This window comes from Pinus tabuliformis, chromosome 7 (genome assembly GCF_031772625.1).
Source record: "Pinus tabuliformis cultivar Carrire ecotype Pingquan chromosome 7, CPIR1, whole genome shotgun sequence".
NCBI lineage: Eukaryota > Viridiplantae > Streptophyta > Pinopsida > Pinales > Pinaceae > Pinus > Pinus tabuliformis.
In genome coordinates this window covers 360699532-360718286 of record NC_142293.1, presented here as the reverse complement: position 1 = coordinate 360718286, position 18755 = coordinate 360699532, and the positions used below count along the sequence as shown (strand labels likewise).

At 38.5% G+C, this 18755-nt stretch overlaps 1 protein-coding gene across 2 annotated transcripts in view; it reads right to left on the bottom strand.

Annotated features, from left to right (window-relative positions):
* Window positions 1-3058: 3058 nt before the first annotated feature.
* Window positions 3059-18755, bottom strand: part of LOC149247442 (glutamate--glyoxylate aminotransferase 2-like) — a 251463-nt gene continuing 235766 nt past the window's right edge. For both annotated transcript variants that reach the window (XM_089458217.1, XM_089458218.1), the window contains exons 12-14: window positions 3826-3917; window positions 3582-3738; window positions 3059-3452 (exon numbers count right to left, since the gene is read on the bottom strand). In XM_089458217.1, coding sequence (XP_089314343.1) covers window positions 3326-3452; window positions 3582-3738; window positions 3826-3917 — 376 coding nt within the window. In that variant the 3' untranslated portion in view covers window positions 3059-3325. The remainder of the gene's footprint in view (window positions 3453-3581; window positions 3739-3825; window positions 3918-18755) is intronic.

Here is an 18755-nt window from a genome sequence, read left to right as displayed (position 1 = left end):
ATTACTTTTTGGGGTTGGAGGTTTGGCAAGAGTAGGTGCATATCTTCATGGGCTAGGGAAGGTATGCAAGGGGCTAAGGAGATTTCATATGGAGGGTTGCAGGCCTATCGCTACTCCTATTATCACCAACTAGAAGAAGTTTCATGCTTCAAATTTTGAGTTGGTGAACCCTTCCCTGTATCGTCAGTTGATTGGTTCTTTGATGTATATAGGAAACACTAGACCATATATTTGTTTCGTAGTCAACACATTGAGTCAATTTAATGAGATTACATTGGGTGGCTGCAAAACATGTGTTGAGATAACTTTAGGTCACAGTGGACTATGATCTAGACTATATCTGAGGAGATGGAGTCAAGTTGACAGGTTGTACAAACTCATATTGGGCAAGCAGTGCTAGTGACATGAAGAGTACATTCAGATGTTGTTTCATGTTGGGTTTAACAATTGTGTAGTGCTTCAGGAGGAAGCAGAGATCAGTGGCACTGAGCTCAATGGAGGTTGATTATATTGCAGCTAGTCAGACTAGTTGTGAGGGTATTTGGCTTCGTAAGATGATATGCGACTTATTTGGTTAGAGGCTAAGACCAACTACAATATACTGTGATAATCAAAGTTGCATTAAACTCACAGAGAATCCAGTATTTCATGATCGGTCAAAGCACATAGAGATCAAGTACCACTTCATCAGGGATTGGGTTCAGAGAGGAGCAGTGAGGCTTCAATATATATCCACTGATGAACATGTTCCAACTCATTGCCAAGGGGCAAGCATGTGTATTTCAAAGGGGATGGGAGCGGTGAGAAACACCTTCCTTGGTAAGAAGGTGTTAAAAATATTAGGGTACCAATGAGGTGTTTCCTAGTGAATTAGCCCTTTTGCCTAGGAAAACACTTTGATACACCTTTTTGGCATGTGACTTTGAGTTATATTAAAGTCATGGTGGAAAAGTCACTTTATTTGGTACATGTACTAGGTACTTTATATTAATGTCACTTTATGTCTTAAAGTGACTTTATGAGAAAAAATACTAAAGTACTTTCTAATATTAAAGTGACTTTATGTGGAGAAAAAGTAAAAGGCACAAAACTAAAGTTATAAAGTGACTAGGAGTCATTAATGAGGGGGACCCCATTAAAAGGGGGTCAAGTGAGGGAATGATCTCCATCGTTGATCTCATGGGCTGAGATCAGCCCTTGATCAATAGGGTTAGGGTTCTCCTATCTCATGAAAGACAAAAAGAGAGAAAAGGCAAAAAACAGAGGAAGAAGAAGAAGAGGAGGAAGCCGGGATAGCAGGTTGCTAAGGGAGAGGGAGAGAGAGACTACCTTTAGCAAAGAGCGTGCAAGCCGAGTTTAAGCCTGTGAGAGAGCAACACACATTCCAAGTTGTTGGCCCGAAATTCTAGGGAGCAGCTTCAACAGTTTGACTATGAATGAGTTTCTTGAAGAAGACCAGCGAGAAAATCCAGGAAGAGAGCAGTTGTTCTTGCTTCGAAATTTGTGGAAGAGACCTATCTACTACAGTCCCAAATTTCAAGGGACTGTGTCCTCATTTATTGGCCCAAAAATCAAGGAAGGGGGCAGTTATTGCATGCCCAAATTTCCAGAAATAAAGGGCAGATCTCTGGCATGAAGTTCAAGGATATTTTGTCAGTAAAAGGGCTCGAAATTCAAGGTAGACAAGTTTGTTGTCATTGCATTTACTGTTGCTATTAGAGGTTAACTGTGTGGCATGAATTTTAGAGATAAAAGGCTGAACTGTGTCAGAGAAAAGGGTTTATTGCTGTGTAATTGTTTTCCTAAGAAGCAAATAAAAGCCTCCTTGAAGATTGGTTTCTCCATTGTGGGGTTTTTCCAAGGTCAGAGTTTGACCAAAAACTAAGTGTCCTAAATTCTGTGCATGTTGTTTATTTTTATATCAGCTGAAAGATAAATGTCGTAGATTAGTCCTAAAAGTTTCAAAAGAATTAGCATTATCAGTTTTTATATCACCTAACTCTTTGGGGCTGTGGGCAATAAACATTATGCTAAAAACTTGACACTGAGTGGGCTACAAATTTGCGCAAAATTTCCACAAATAGTGGAATAAAAAAAACTGAACTTAAGACATCTATAACTTCATCTCTTTTTTTTATAAATACAATTTATATTTGTCATTGAAATCTTCATCATAATATTTTTCCTTTTGTGAATGCACTCCTACTTGACCTACTTTTGTGGTCATTTGTTAGACATTAATAAAATTATCTATCTTATTTAAAAGTATGCTAAACAAAATATTGAATTATATACAATTTATATTGGTCATTGAAACTTTCATCATAATATTTTTCCTTTTGTGAATGCACTCCTACTTGACCTACTTTTGTGGTCATTTGTTAGACATCAATAAAATTATCTTATATTATTTAAAAGTATGCTAAACAAAATATTGAAAAGATGTAAATGCTATATTTATATTTTTTTCCATTTACATATATTTCAGAAACCTTTCAAATACTTCCCATAGTCCACAGATGAAACTTAGGAAAACTCTCTAACTTGTTATACCCTTTTGTAAATAAAGCCATATAATTAATGTTTAGAAAAAAAACTGGGACTTTTTGGAACCTCAGCCATATTTAAAAAATTGACATAATGTGCTTAGTGAAAGCTTGGGCTCAATGTCCCATGATCCAATTTAGTTTTTAACCGTAAATTATATGACTGACACTATTAATTCGGCCTCCTGAAAGCTTTGTGAACCATGAATAATCGTAGAACTCAGTTTACAAATTTCATCTAATATGCCCTATAAAGATCTTCAACGTATTCATGTTTTTCTGTTAACAAATGATTGTCGATGTCTTTATCCAGCAGACCACCTAGATCAACATCAAAAGATGCATTTAGAAGGTGGCCCATCTTTCACATGGCTTATTTATTCAAAATTCCGAGATAGATGCAAGGGGTTTGTTCAATGTTACTTTGTTATGCAACCCTTGATTAACAGTAGGAGATTTGGGTCAGACTATACAGCATCGCAGACATTTGTGATTTTTATGATTACAGTGTCTGTAAAAGTGGCTTGAATGAAAATATGAAACATATTTCACACAGCGTTTATATGCAAATTCGGTTTGGTTAGCCAGAGTCCTGAACCAAACCAAACAAATTTGAGTAGGCAATAGTCCCATTCAAATAATTACACAACAGACAACAAAGTCTCTTCCTTTAATAATGCCAGGCAGGCCTACTTTGAAAATATACCACATTGTAATATGAAGATAACAGATAAAGCATTGTGTTCTCCATGAAAGTTTGAATGCCCAGAAAGTTGTCTTTACAGTCTTGACCAACTATAGCCTTCATATGCTGCCATGAAGTCATCATTGAAAATCTTAAAACTTTTCATTATCTCAGGCATCTCTTCTTCAGGAGGTAAAATTGTTGTTCTCAAGTGGAAAACCCTGTAAATACCACGAATATTAGGTGAAAAGTTATGACTGGGGATGCACAATCTAAGAAAGAGGATCACCAAAATACTTTCTACTTGCACATACAGGTAAATTTAACCAGAAATGATATAAATATGTTACCCTTCTTTTTGACCGAATCCTGAACCAGGGACAGTGGATATTCCTGTTGCCTCTAGCAACTTGAGACAATAAAATACATCTGGAGCCTTTCCAGCCTCTTTGGCAGCAGCTATAGCTTTGGGTGGTAACTTTATTTGTGGGAATGAGTACATAGCCCCTGGATCAAAATGATTGGTGTCTCATATTTTTGAACATAAAGCACAACCACGAGTCCAACATTGCCTAATGAAGAATATGTACTAACCTTCAGTGAAATTGCAGACTACATTCCGGCAACTATTAAATCCATCAGTCATCAAGTGAGCTCTTCTCCTCAGTGACTCGAGTATTGCCTTGCTGTGTGTGCATCAAATGAGGCGCTTGTTACATTCTCATCATAAGCAGGAAACCAAATAACACTGCAGCAAATTTTTGGAAGAACCTTCTCTAAAAGTAGGGCGATATCATGAATCAGTTAATGCAACACTGCAAAATTCATGGTTGAAAAAATAAAGAAGACAAGATCCTACCTTGGCCATGAGACAATTGAATTGAAATGATAACCAAGGAAACCAGATGATTTAAATCTAAAATAACTGGAAAAATAAGCGAAACCAGTGAATCTGAAACTATGGTCCCTATGCGAGTATTTTTATGTGGATCAACAAGTCGCATCCAAGCAAACCATATCTATTAGCATACATCAATCTTCACACTGGATCTATTAAACACCCACAGGGGTCAAAAACAAGGTACATTTATAGATCCCATTCTGATTACTCTCCAAGCTTCATAGATCCAAGGTTAAGATGGATATCTGGTAGTTTTTATAATTATTGTATGAGTATTAATGTTGCAAATATCAGCATTGGGATAAAATCAGCAAGGGTCTGAAAAACCAAAAAATCATAAAAATTGTGAAAATATGTCCGTAAAATTTGGCAGAGATAAAAAAAATAAGATACCACCAGAATATTAGTAAAAATTGGGAAACATCGGCCAGGCCAAAAAAATCACAATTTCGCGACAAAATCAAGATGTTTGTAACACTAGTATTATAATTTTTATAATTATTATAATACAGTATGAGATCGTGAAGAATGGATAGAGAGAGCAGAAGCAGTCAAATAAACTCCATCCTATTTCAGTCGTTGCCTGATGTGTAAAAAGTAAGAACACACAAGGTTCACCCTGGAAGAGGCACTGTCTTGTGACAATGAAAGGTGTCTCTTCATTCTTCCATTTTTTCCAAGTAAGCTCCCAGAATGTCTTAGTCTGAGCTTCTGGATAACAAATTTATCTGCTGGATTTTGTCTGAGCTTCTGGATAGCACCGGACCCGTCAATAAAGTCTGCTGGATTTTGAATGAAATCTAAAATTCTATTTTCTCCATATGAAATCCAATGAAGTAGGAACCACTCTCAAACAACTTGAGTCATTTCATGGTAATGTTAAAAATTTAAGTAAAAGGATGAAAATGAAGACTACGGAGAATGTCGAATTTAAACATTACCATGAATCACATATCAATACTAGGGCCATAGGCTTGATCATTAGGCTTCCCCACTCAAAACTTATTTGTTTCTTTGAAAAAAAATTGCATTTGGAGTATTATTGCAATTTTTTTTGCAAAAAAAACTAAACACTCCCAAAAGGCAAGGAGCACTCTCCTGAAAATGCTCCCACTCGGAGTGCGAATTGGGAACGACAGCAAGAGGGAGTGGGCGCTCCCCCGCAACCCTGGCTTCTATAAGAAAGTCACAATTTAGGCTTAAGGCTCCAATAGGAGGCAATTCACTTTCTTTATAGAGACCTATAAGATGAGGCACAAGACCTAGGGTTTGATTAGTAAGTTGAGTGTTGGGATGGCCAAAGGTGAAGGCAAGGAGAAAGGGTTTCCAGCAATGCATGTGAGCAAGATCAAAGCACATGAAACCCGCTAACAAGCTCTTAATTTGAAGCTAGACTAGACTAGGGTTTACCCTAAGGCAAAGAACTAGGGGAAAGAAATTTATCAACAAGATTGAAGTGGATGCCCACCAAAAGAAGAGATTTTGTGGAAAATACACTCCTCTTGATGTTTAAGCTCTCCAATGCCAAAAACATTCCTTGCCTAGGGATTCACAATCACACCAAGCCCTAGTTAGTGAGCTTGGCCTTAAAGGGGCTGAATTAAAGAGAGAAGAGTTTATGGATAAGAGATGTGTTTGATCACCAACAAAATGGACCAGTCCCTTGTTCCTTGGGAATATGGAGTCTATGATTTGATAGGACAGCCAAAATGTTTCTAAGGAGGCTGAAATCTTGATGCCCTAGCACCAAAACTCAAGCAATTATCTATGCAATGGATAATGGAATTTTCATGGGAGAGCTAGTAAGAGATCACCACTGGGATATTATTCACATGTTGTTCATGAGTAATGCATGCAATAGTGACATCTAGATAGCATTTAATAAATTTTCAACAAATTAGGGCACAATAGAAAACCCTAGATTTTAACATATTCCATACGTTAGACATATAGAAAATAGAGATTCAACAATAGGTACCACTGTTGATAATATCGGCGATATTCGAAAATATCGCGTCGCGATATTTTCGGCAAAACGATATATCGCCGAGAAAATATCGCGATATTTTCAAAATATCGGCAAATATCGGAAAATATCGGCAAAATATCGCGATATTTGAAAATATCGGCAAAATATCGGCTACATTTAAAAATCTGAAAAAATTATTTTTTATGCTTGCCGATATTTGCCGATATTTTAGCCGATATTGCCGATAAGATATTTTTTGGACCCTCGCCGATATTTTGCCGATACCGATATTTTCAACACTGATAGGTACACTTACAAGATAACATGCAAAGAGTTAAATTTTCTTAGGGCTGTATTGTTTTTTGCTTTAGGTAATTGCATTTCATTATTTACACATTTAATTCACCCCACAGAATTATAACATTATTCAACAACATATGCAATTATATAGAAAGAACAATATCATCATGAATGCAGTGGAACATAAAGGAACAATAGAAGAAAAGCATTCACACATAGAGACATCAGGATTGGTCGGAGACCAAGAAAACCCCCACAAGAGGGAAAACCCTTTCAAATTCTTCTTCTTATTAGATTTTCATCGAATGTTTTAGCAAAGAGAGTACAATAATCCAATTCTTTATCCACAAGACTATTAAGCAAAATCAACCAAATAGTATCCTAAAGATGAACCCAACAATAGTACTAATCAAAATCACCGTTCACCAGCCTGTGGTCCACTGTCATCAATTATCGGAATCTGCGGTCAACTGCAGTCAACTTTCAAAATCAAACCCTAGGTTCCAACCGCATGGAGAGAGAGATGTGCGTGCAGCTGAAACACTTTGAACTTACAAAAAGGTTCATCTTTGGGATATTGTTTGGTTGATTTTGCTTAATAGTCTTGTGGATAAAAAATTGGATTATTGTACTCTCTCTCATAGTATTCAAACTCGGAATTGATGACGAGACCGACCCACCTATTAAACCAGGGTTCAAACTAGAACCAGTCAAACTAGCACTGGTCAGATCTCAATGAACCAGTCTTTAAAAGAATACATGAAATAATTAATTTTTTCATGTCCTCCTTACCAAGAAAAATGGTAAACTTAGCCACTAGGTCTTCAGGAAACAAACTCACACTGACAAATATCTTCATTCAAATTCCCACCACCATCCAAAACAAAAATTTGGTGTCATCAAAACCCTAGCTACCAGAGCTTCTAGAATCTCTGATCCTGAACATTTAGAGGAAGAACTTAACCATCTTTGCAAGGTATTTATAAACAATGGCTATCAGAAAAACATTATCCAAAAAATAATTAAAGAATCCACAACCAAATCCCAAAAAAGAAAAACTCTTGAAAACCCTAGAATCTCCTTACCCTATATAAAAGGAACCACAGACAAAATTGCTAGAATTCTCACCAAACATAACATCATGGTTGCCTTCACGCCCCCTAACACGATCAAAAACATGCTTGATTCTACCAAGGACTTAATAGACCCAAAAAATCACAAAGGAGTATACTCGGTCCCCTGCTCATGTGGAAAAGTATATATAGGTGAAACAGGGAGATCCTTTGGCATAAGGTTAAAAGAATACATTAATGATATCACAAGAAACGGATCAGAAAAATCAAGATTGGCAGAGCATGCAGGTTCCTCCTCACACTATATCTGTGTGGAACAAGCAAAATTAATTCACAAAGAAGACCATTATTTAAAAAAAAGGGTGAAAGCGGCAATTGAAATAGAAACATCCTCCAACAACATGAATAGAGATGACGGACTAAAATTAAGTAACACCTCGAAACCCCTATTAAATAAAATAAAAAAAGCAGTAAATGCAGAGATACAATAAATAAACAAATAAATAAATATAACCTATCACAACTAACACCCTATTTAACCCTAATAAGTCATCTTAAATAAACCTTCAAACTATATCTTTAAAATTATTTTCATTACTAGTTAAGCTGCTTTTAATACATAAGCAAAGAATATAAATCAATAAATAAATTATCAAGTAAATAAATTTTAATAATTACATTATCATTCACTAATTAAACCATTAACATTAAAAAAATAAATAAATAATAATAATAAATTAATTAATAATTGTCAATATGTAAATTTAAAAGTATGTACATAATCAATCACTAATTTAAACCGGTAAACATATTTAAAAATAAAAAATAAATAAAAAATAAAAATTAAAAAAAATAAATAAATAAAAATAAAAATAAAATAAATAAATTATATATATATATATATATATATATATATATATATATATATATATATTAACCAGTTAGTCATTTAATAAGTCGACAATAAAATGAGACATCAAATAAATTCTCTTTTAACTATTAATAGCTCCATGATTTCACGCTCTCTCTTCTCAAAAGACAAATTTCATTGCCCTGATGATGGACTCACTAAGTTAGTCTGAAACGTTGGTCTCATAAACTGTTCACAGGTTTTTTCCACAAATTTGTAAAAATTACTTTTTTAATGAAAAAAACTGTTTTTAAGAGTTCAAACCATGATTCCAAACCAGTAGAGACAAAATATCCAAAGTTTGTTCATCTATATACCATGTAAAAGTGAATATATCAAAATGGCACCGAGTGCAATACATATCAACAACAAAATACATAATCAATGAAGCTCTAAATGGCCTCTAGAGTCCAAAAATAGTGCTACAAGCTATGGGGCCACTAACTTACTACAATTCTACATATCAGTGATCAAAATGATCATTCATCATCATGTTCAAACTCATCACCACTAGTAGACATGGGATCGTCAACATGACCTACATAAATAATCTGGCTCAGAGTTTGAGGATCCCTAAAACTCCTCTGCAACCTCAGGAGTAGTGGTAGTAGTAGCAGCAAAACTAGACATCAAAACTACTAATCATTGATCAACATAATCACTCATGAAACTCGTCATTGATTCAATGATACTAGAAATGGGATCATCAACAAGATATATATAAACATCATCTAGCTCAAAGTATTCAAACTTGGATTGCTCAACCTTATAATATGATAGAAATTGAAAAAGTTTAACATGCCTAACCAGTGATTTGCTTTGAGTGAAGGGTTCATCTCCTCAACCTTATAATGTGGTAGAAAAAGCTTTGCATGCCTAACCACTTATTTTCCTTTGAGTGAAAGGTACATTTTTGTTATGGCCATGGTAGAGGAGTTTAACAATCAATACCACCAACATCAACAAAGTTCAACAATCAATGCCACCAACATCAAGGTTCTTAAAGGGGTCCATGCTCTTGATCAAATGTCAATAAAATACCCCCATGCGTAATAGAATCAAATGGAAACATTGCAAAACCCCAAACCATGACATCTCGAAAAACATTAACACTGTTGAATTTTGAGTGAAATCGAAAATTGTAGTTTCTCCATATAACATCCAATAAGTTCAAGACCACTCTCAAACATCCTGAGTCATTTTATGGTAATGTTAAAAATTTAAGTAAAACATCCTTTTACTTTAAGAATTTACATTACCATTGATTGTCAGCATTGCTAGGGTTGAGATGTGTGAGGAAAATGAGAGGGGAGACATGCTTTTCTTGGAGGGGTTGATTTTGGAGGGAAACAGACCCAAGTTTCCCTCAAAACTGCTTCAAAACTCACAAAACCACTTCCTGTCGGGTCTGCGGCTGGCCTCACAGTGAACTGACCAGTTTATGACAAAGTTAGCCGATTTATGGGAAAATCGGTCGATTTATGCCTATTTTGACCAAAAAAACAGTGAGGAGGGCAGTCTAACCGAGTTTTTCTACCAGTCCGGTGGAGTTTGCTAATCAATCAGCCAATTTGATTGGCTTCTGGTTTGAACCGGTCGGTTTTGAATACTATTCTCTCTCTTCGTTGAAACATTCAATGACAATCTAATAAGAAGAAGAATTTGAAAGGGTTTTCCCCCTTGTGGGGTTTTGCCTTGGTCTTCGACCAATCTTGGTGTCTCTATGTGTGAATGCTTTTCTTCTATTGTTCCTTTATGTTCTATTGCATTGATGATGATATTGTTCTTTCTATATAATTGCATATATTACTAAATAATGTTATAATGTTGTGGGGTGAATTCAATGTGTAAATAATGAAATGCAATTATCTAAAGCAAAGAACAATATAGCCCTAAGAAAAATTAACATGGTTTCAAAGTTGGGATAAAGAAAAGTCATTGAAGACCACCCCTATGAAGACACCATTGATGGAAACAAAAGAAGATGGAGGAGACCTAAAATAAAGCTAGGGTTTGAAGGAAACCCTAGGCAATCTGGTTATTAGGGTTTGATGGGTATCATGAGGTTAGGGTTTGGAAAAAACCCTGGATTATGACAAAGGTTTGAGATATGAAATCTAGAAACCCTAGCATGATCAGTGTAAAGATGTTCTAGCACTTGTGATAGGTTTGATGTAACCCTAGATGAGCTAGTCTCAATTAGGCCTGATTGTTGATGGAGTTGGTTGAAATATATTGAAGGCAATAGTGTTATATGGATAATGGATAGTAATGACTCTTGAAGGTTGGTTTTGTTGATTTTTCTAGCATCGGATGTGTTCTATCCACGAAATTTGGTGGAGAGGCTAGAATACATGTATTATCCAAAACCGAGAAATCATTTCTGGAAATTCCACCTAGAGACGACTTAATTAAAATAATTATTCTTTTTTTTAATAGTGCTTAAGTCTAAACTTAGGAAAACTAATTAATTAAAGGGTATTTACTATTAATTAAGTCATGGTGAAATCTTCTAGAAGAAGACATGGATCGAGTTCTAGTTAATCTTAGCCATTGATTGTGTTTTAATCTTGGTCGTTGAAGCCTCAATGAGAGATTATAAGAAGAAATTTGATGGGGTTTGGAGAACACACTTGGAGCCACCAAGAATTCGATATTGTTGGGAAATCGAACTCCAGAGTAGCAGCTGTGTGTTGCCAAAGGTGATTCAGTAGTTTTGAAGCAATGAGAGAGGGGCAAGGATAGTAAGGCCAGAAGGAAGTTTTTTCCAATCCGGTGAGTGCATAGCAGAGAGACGGCATACTCCAGAGAAAGGTTGACGCAGTGTAGAGAAGCGGTGCAAAGCTTCAGAGGGAGATCTGTATTTTGTTGAGGAGAAGTTGAGACTCAGTGGTAGGAGCCGGAGTGGGAGCTTGGAGGCCAAAAAATCGAGTTTCCAGAACAGCAGTTGATCAACAGAGTGAAGGAGATGCTGGTCCAAGCAAGGCTGACGCAGATCTGCATAGGGTGACGAGAGCCAGCAAGGAGTAGCTCATCTTGGGCTAAAGTCAGTATCGGATCACCAGTGGAAGTGAGATTTTTCTCACTAGACTTCTGTCAATCATTTTCTTTGTATGGAAAGCTAGATTTGAGCTTCTGTGGATTTGTACTCAGATTTACTACTGCATAATAATAAAACCCTCAACTATTGCACCGGTTTTCCGAAGTTGGGTTTTTTCAGAGACACTGGTCCAAAAATAACGATGTTTTATTGTGTGTACATCTATTCTTCTAGTGTTTTTATTTCTTCCACGGTATTGTATTTGTGAAGGTTGTAACGTATATGTTTCGATATTTGTCGTAGGAAACTGCAAGTAATTTGTTTGATTAATTTGACAAATAGAAGAAACATTATCAGTTGCTGCAGTAGGATTCAGGGTCACTAAATTTTCATATGGCATCAGAGCACAGATAGAAGCCAAAGGGCTCAGTAGCAGAAGAGGAGGAGGTTTGAATTTCTGCGTAGGCAGCATTTCAAAATCCTGAAAGACACACGCAGTCCCTGGACCAGGGGGGTTGAGTTTTCAGGAAAGGTCTATTTCGCTGAGTGAGTCGACAAAGAAGTTAAGTTTTCCAATCAAAGCTTATCAGAGGCAGAAGGGAGCAACAATATTTTCCTTGTAGAGCAGATCTTCAGCTGGGACGCAGATTTTGCAATAGTTTCCTAGTGCAAATAGCATCGGGAGGAAGGAAGAGCACACACTGTGGGAATTCTCTTCTCAAGGGACTTCTAACACAGAAGTTCGAATTTTCCTAGGAGAGCAGCGATAGTTGCGTGGCAGCACAGGATTGGCTCCCATAATGACGCGTGGCAGCACAACATTGGCTCTGATGAGGACACATGGCAGCTGACATCAGCATGATGTGGCGGTACGAAGGGACACGTGGCAGTCTATTTTGGCATTTTCAGGGTCCTATGGGGGCATATCTGAGTGACACATGTCACCACTCAAGAACTACCATGTGGCAGTGATGAGGTCATGTTGGAGATCGCATATTGGAGGTTGATGGATGTCGGCACTTTAAAGCAGTGAACACATGAAAAAGTGTAGATAAGGGGGCTCCGATATAAAGGTTGGCACACAGTCACGATAAGAGTCAAAGAACCAAGGGCGTGGGGCTTGGGCAGAGCAAAAAGGGCTATCGACGATCGAAGAAATTGAAATATCACGATTCCAGAGTAAAAACCCCAATTGGAAGTCGTCGATAAGGAGGCTCCGATATTTGGCTAACACATGGTCGCCAGAGGAACCTAAAGGAAAGGGGCGCAAAGCTATTTACAAAGAAAAAACGAACCCTGACAGGAGTCTAAAGGCCCTAGCACCTTAAGGCTAAGCCCTAGGTCACAGCCCTCGGTCCTATAATGAAGAAATACTGAAAGGGGCTAAACCAAAGGGGGCCAAGGAGCATCGGAACTCGCTGTTTTGTAACATCCTTTAGAATAAAAGTCCCGATGCAATAATGTTCCGATAGCGTGGTACAAAGCTTTAAAGGCGTAATGAGTCGACAACCAAGGTATTGAATGAAGGCATGGAGCAATTGGAAATCGATATGGGCTAGTCCTATGGAAGCCCCTGTAACAAGAAACCAAGGGCTACATGGGGCAGCAAAAATGAATTAGACTACTTCGCGTGCACATCTTCATGGAGTAAATGGAGGTATGGGTGTCAGGAACATTTAATGGTACAACATGGAGCTCCACTTAGTCATACAACGAAGTACCGCCAGGTCGATCTCTGCTTCCGCTCTGTGATGAGCAACCACCGTTAATAGCTTCCAGCTCCAGAGAGTGGGGAAGTCAAGCAGTTAAGGCGAAAGCGATGGGAACCAGCCGAGCAGCAAGGAAGGCACATCAGCGTAGAGGTGTGCCCTGATCAGAGGCCATTACAGAGATGGTGTGGGGATACTTTCCTCTAATCATCATTCAGTTTTCCTTTTCCTATTATTCTGTAATTTCTATGTATTGTCAAGAAAGGAATCAAATCCTTTGTAATAATTTTGGATAGCAGGACATCACACGCCAAGAAAGCTAGTCAATCAGACATCTGGCCCTTAGCTGAGATATTTTTTAACTATTGATTCAAAGCTCCCTTTCTCCTTATAAATAGGGAGAAGAAACGCTTAATAGAGGTTCCAGAATTCTGCAGCTGAGAGGTCCAAATTCTGTGATTCCACTTTGGTTCTATTTGCCTATTCACGAGGGACTTGAGCAATACATTGTTGAAGGTAAATGGACTGGTGAATTGGACTCATTTTGAAGGATTAAGGAAACTCTTTGGTGATTCCAATTAGAGCAATGTGCAGTATGTTTCCCCTTTGTTTATCACTTCATGTATGTTTTCTCCCTCTAAAATAGTGTAATGAAGATGTCAGTTTCACTCTGATTCATGGTTGTATATTTGTTGCTAAGTAGTAACAGTACCTGTGTTAACTACAGATTTACTAATGTACCTATAATGTGCACATATTTACTTAAGGTTATTTGGTGACAAATGTACTCATGATGTATAGAGATTGGGACCTAAATTAGCACTCCACTATTCCTACCATTTCACCTCTTCAGTCTTCCATACTTCTGTCGGAACATTGTTGCTTAGAATTTTGTATTGTTTCCAGTCCTATGCATCAAATTCCCTCCTTTCTATCCTCCTCTTCATTTTACTACAACACCAGTATTAAAGTTTCCTATTGTTGTGTGTCAGCCACCAGAACCAGACATTTCTCTTTGAGATTAGCCCGATTTACCCCCTGAAGATTTAGATCCATGTATTTGCTTGACTTTACCTTGATGAAGGACTATTGAACCAAACCCCTTGAATTATTTCCTTTCAAACTGCGTGACAATTGGAGGGCAACAAAAAGCCCTACTGATAATATTCAAAAGCACTCCTCTCTTAAGATGTCCTAGGCACTGGTCTACAATCAACCCAGAGGCTGTCTCTAGGAGGCTTCTATATCTCTTGAAGCACTTGTGCTACAGGTGACAGAAATATTGATTTCTGGTAGCTTCCAATGTGCTATAAGTCTCAAATTTTGCAGGGAGGCTTAAACACATACATTCTCCAATACCCAGAAATCATTTTGGGAAATTCTGCCCAGAGACAGTTTTATTAAAATAATCAATTATTTTTAATGAGACCCTAAGTCTAAACTTAGGAAATTAAAATAATTAAAGGATATTAATATAAATTTTGGGTAAGACTTCTAGAAGAAGGCGAAGATCAAGTCAATAAGATCCTAGCCATTGATTAGAATCTAATCTAGGTTGTTGATTGATCAATGAGAGGATTATAAGAGGAATTTTGATGGGCACTTAGAGAACACACAGAGAGAGTTCAGAGAATCAATTTTCTGAAGCAGAGTAGCTGCTAGGAGATTTTTGATATTAAGCTTTTGCAGTGAGGGGCAAGGACAGTGGGTTGGAGTATCTTCTCCAGGACCCAGGATCAGCAGCAGAGAGGCACAGAGACACCAAGAGGAGGCAGTGCAGACCCAAGAAGGCCCAGAAAGGCCCACGCAGAGCTAAAGCAGAGCCAGAAGGGCTCACGCAGAAGCAGTGCAGTCTTCTAGTGCAGAAATCTGAAATTTGCCGAGGAGTTGAGATTTCTGATCCGAGAGAGTTGGAAATTTCTCTAGAGGGCAGACATTTCCCAATTGGGTTGACTCAGAGCCTGTTGAGGCTGACACAGGGCCAATGCAGAGATAGCCGAGGACAGTTGGTTCAACTGCCGGAACAATCAGAATTGTTGGGTAAAGTGAGGTAATCTTACTAAGTTTTTTTGCCAGTTTATTTTCTCTGTAACTGGATTGCCGAAAGGGCATCTAGAGTTGTATTAAAAAACTACTACATAAGAATAAAAACCCTCAGAATTGTTGCACGGTTTTCCAGCATTGGGTTTTTTCGGAGACATTTGTCCAAAAACAACGATGTTATTGTGTTGTAGTTTCTTTCTTGCTCAGTCTCTTGTTTCCACATATAAATTAATTAAGGGAAGGCTGCAGTGTATGTATTTCAATATTTGTCGTAGGAAACTGCAAATAGCTTGTTCATGTAAATCTAACAAGTAGGAGAACTATCATCAGTTGATGTAGTAGGGATTCTGGTTTAGGATTTTTCACATGGTATCGGAGTTGCAGGTTGAACAAGAAGAGCAGTGCCAAAGAACCCAACGCTGAGCAGAAGAGGCAAATCGAAAAGCTGCAGGAGCCAGTAGTTCGAAACCCCAGAGGGTTTGCGCAATCCTAGCCAGAGGGCTGATTTTCGAGGCAGTCTATCTCTGAGTAAGTCGACAAAGAGGAAAGACTCCCAGTTCAAAATTTTCCCGTGGCAGAGAGAGAAACGCTAAAACCTCAGCGTGAGGAGAAGCTAGTGGGAGGTAGATTTTTCTGCATGCAGTTTGTTGGGCAGAAAATTGTCAGAAGAGAGGAGAAGCATGGTTGAGGGAATTTCTTCCTTAGAGAATTCCTAGCCAAGGAATTCGAATTATCTAGAGTTGAGGAGCCGCAAGGGGCAACAGTTTTACTAGCTCCAGCAGGGAGTGCGTAGGCTAGCACAGCAGCAGCACAAAGGGGAGAGGATATTTTCGACATTTGTGGCAAAAATGGCAACCAGTGGATTGAGGGATCAAGATAGGTTGGACAAAAAATCCAACTATGTCATCTGGAAATCAAGGACATCGTTCCTTCTAGATGAGCATACCCTTAAGACATACATCAATAGTGTGTTGGCTGTCCCTACAGATGCATATCAGTTGTAGAAATACAAGGCTGAGATGGCGAAGGCAAAAAGAATGATCCTCGACGGAGTGAAGGATCATGTGGTCTGTCATATTGCTAGCAGAGGGACTGCTAAGGAGATGTGGGACGCTTTGTCTATGTTATATCAGGGATCTTCCGAGAAGCAGAAGATGTACCTTGAACATAAGCTGAGATCTGCTTAGATGCAAAAGGGGGAGCGTGTGGATCCATTCCTCACGAAGCTACGGGAGACCCATGATGAATTGTTTGTTGTGGGGCATACACCTCAAGATTCAGAGTTGGTTAGACTGGCCCTCAATTCTGTCTTAGATGAGTGGCAAGTCTATGTCCAGAGTATCCTAGGCAGAGCAGCTTTACCGAATTGGGATGAGATGTGGGTAGCTCTAAAATAAGAGGAGCTGAGGAGAGACTTAGTCAAGGTTAAACCTGATGGAAGCAGCAGCAGTGGGTCAAAGCCCAAGGAGGATAAGGAGAATGAAGCCCTTGCATCGAAGGGACAGCAGGAGCAGCAAAGACGTAAGAAGGACGTCTCGAAGATAAAGTGCTTCAGGTGTGGTGAGATGGGTCACTACACAACTCAGTGTCCTCTCAGGAAGAAGGACAAAGATGAGAAGCACGATCTAAAGGTTGCGCCCGCGAAGATCGAAGAGGAGGAGTTCACCATGACAACCGAGATACCTCCAGGAGGGAGGTGGGCTGATTTGGAGTTGTAGTTCGAAAGAGCTACAGATGGGCAGGATCCTTGAGGAGCCCACCTCTTGGATAAATTCCTTGCTAAGGGAGCCCAGATCAGAGGTAGCAAGATGAACTAGCGTTGGATGGTGTCGAGGAGTGTCGGGGAGACAGTTGCATTGGCTAGGAGTGCCAGAGTTTGAGCAGTGCAGATGGCACAGAGCAGAGGTCAGTAGCAGTACAGAATATTCAGAGGGTTAGCGTAGAGACTAACAGCAGTCATGCTTCAGCATTCACGTTGTATCATATTGAACGCAGTTAGTTCAGTAATTTGGGATGTTTTGTCGTTGTTGATGGAATAGAGAAACAGTTTGCAATTAAATGGCAGTGGGCAGTGGCAGTGCTAGCAGTGGCACAGATGCAACACTTGAAAGGGAGTTGTAGTACGTGTTATCACTGAAAAGTCTGTTGTAAAAAATTTTAGCTTAGCTTAAAGACAGGGTGTTTTCGCAGCGCATAAATCCGTTAGCAGTTTAGCAGCGCCATCTGTTTTAGTGATTTCGTAGCGAAAACACTGACCTTGCATTGGCTGCGCTGCGAAATTGGGAAATGACAGATATTTAAGGGAAACTTCTAGAAGCACTACAGAAAGCTGCACATGTGGCATTGGCAAGCTGCCCTCCAAATTGCCCAATTGCTCATATAGAACGAACCATTTCTACAGTACTTAGAAAGGTGGTACGGAAGTACAGTAGCAAACGGCCAGAAGTTATTGTAATGGCTATGGAAAATATTTCTGGTGTCACTACTAAAGAGTTAAAGTTAGAAAGATCCAGAAAAGACCACAAAGTTCTTGGGAGCTTTGATGATAGTGTGCCAAAAATTACATCTTTGCAAGGTGTGAAAAAAAAATCATCAATGGAAGCATCAACAACTTCTAAACAAAATTCTAATAGTCAACTAATAATCGATCATTTATCTCCGTCAGTGCCTTCTATAACATTGTCTGACATATTAAAAGTTTCAAATGCGAAATCTGCTGTTGGAGTTTCTCAGGTTCCCACTGAAACATTGAATGTAGACTTGTCAGTTATATCTCCAACTAAGAAGCGTGGGAATATGGAAAATAGGTTTAAAACAGAGAAGGAAAAGGTAATCTGGGAAGAGATTTCGGCATCTTTGTTCAAGCATGGAATTGATCGTGGTCCAGACCAGTGTAAATCTCTATGGACATCACTGATTACAAAGTATGAGAGTCTTCTCCGAGGAGAGAAAAACATCATCAGATCTTTGTATTGAGGAGCGGATGAAAATAGCCCTTGATGGCATTATAATTGCAAGTGTGGATCCATGCCCACGTAATGTTGAACTTGGTCAAAACATTAAAATTGCTCTTGATTTTTATGTGCAGTAGCAAAGAATGCGGTATTAACTTCCATGATCGACAAGTGTTGCTGCAGTCCATGATGGTTATGTTCTTCAGAAGGCTATGGTGTCTTCTCCCATTGGCGGGGAGGTTTTAGCTGACTGGCTTATGAGGTTTTTGGAGAGTAAAGGGATTTTCATATGGAAAAGATTGATAATTTAGGGCATTCACTTCGCGGGTTTCCCCAGATGGTTATCGAGAATATAAATAAGTGGGACGTGGATATACGCCGAGAATTGTTTAGCAGTATTCTGCTTGCTGGTGGCACGGCATCAATGCAAATTGCAGATGAAGAGAACCGTGCAGCATTTGGAAATGTTACAGCGTTTCAACCGGATTTTGTTCTATTCTTTGATTGTCCCTAGGAAGAGATGTGAGGTGGCTTCTGAATAGGAACCAAGGCCGAGCTGATGACAATTGGATCATCAATCATAAAGTAAATTTCAACAGCTGGTGGCGTGAAGGAAGACATTCAA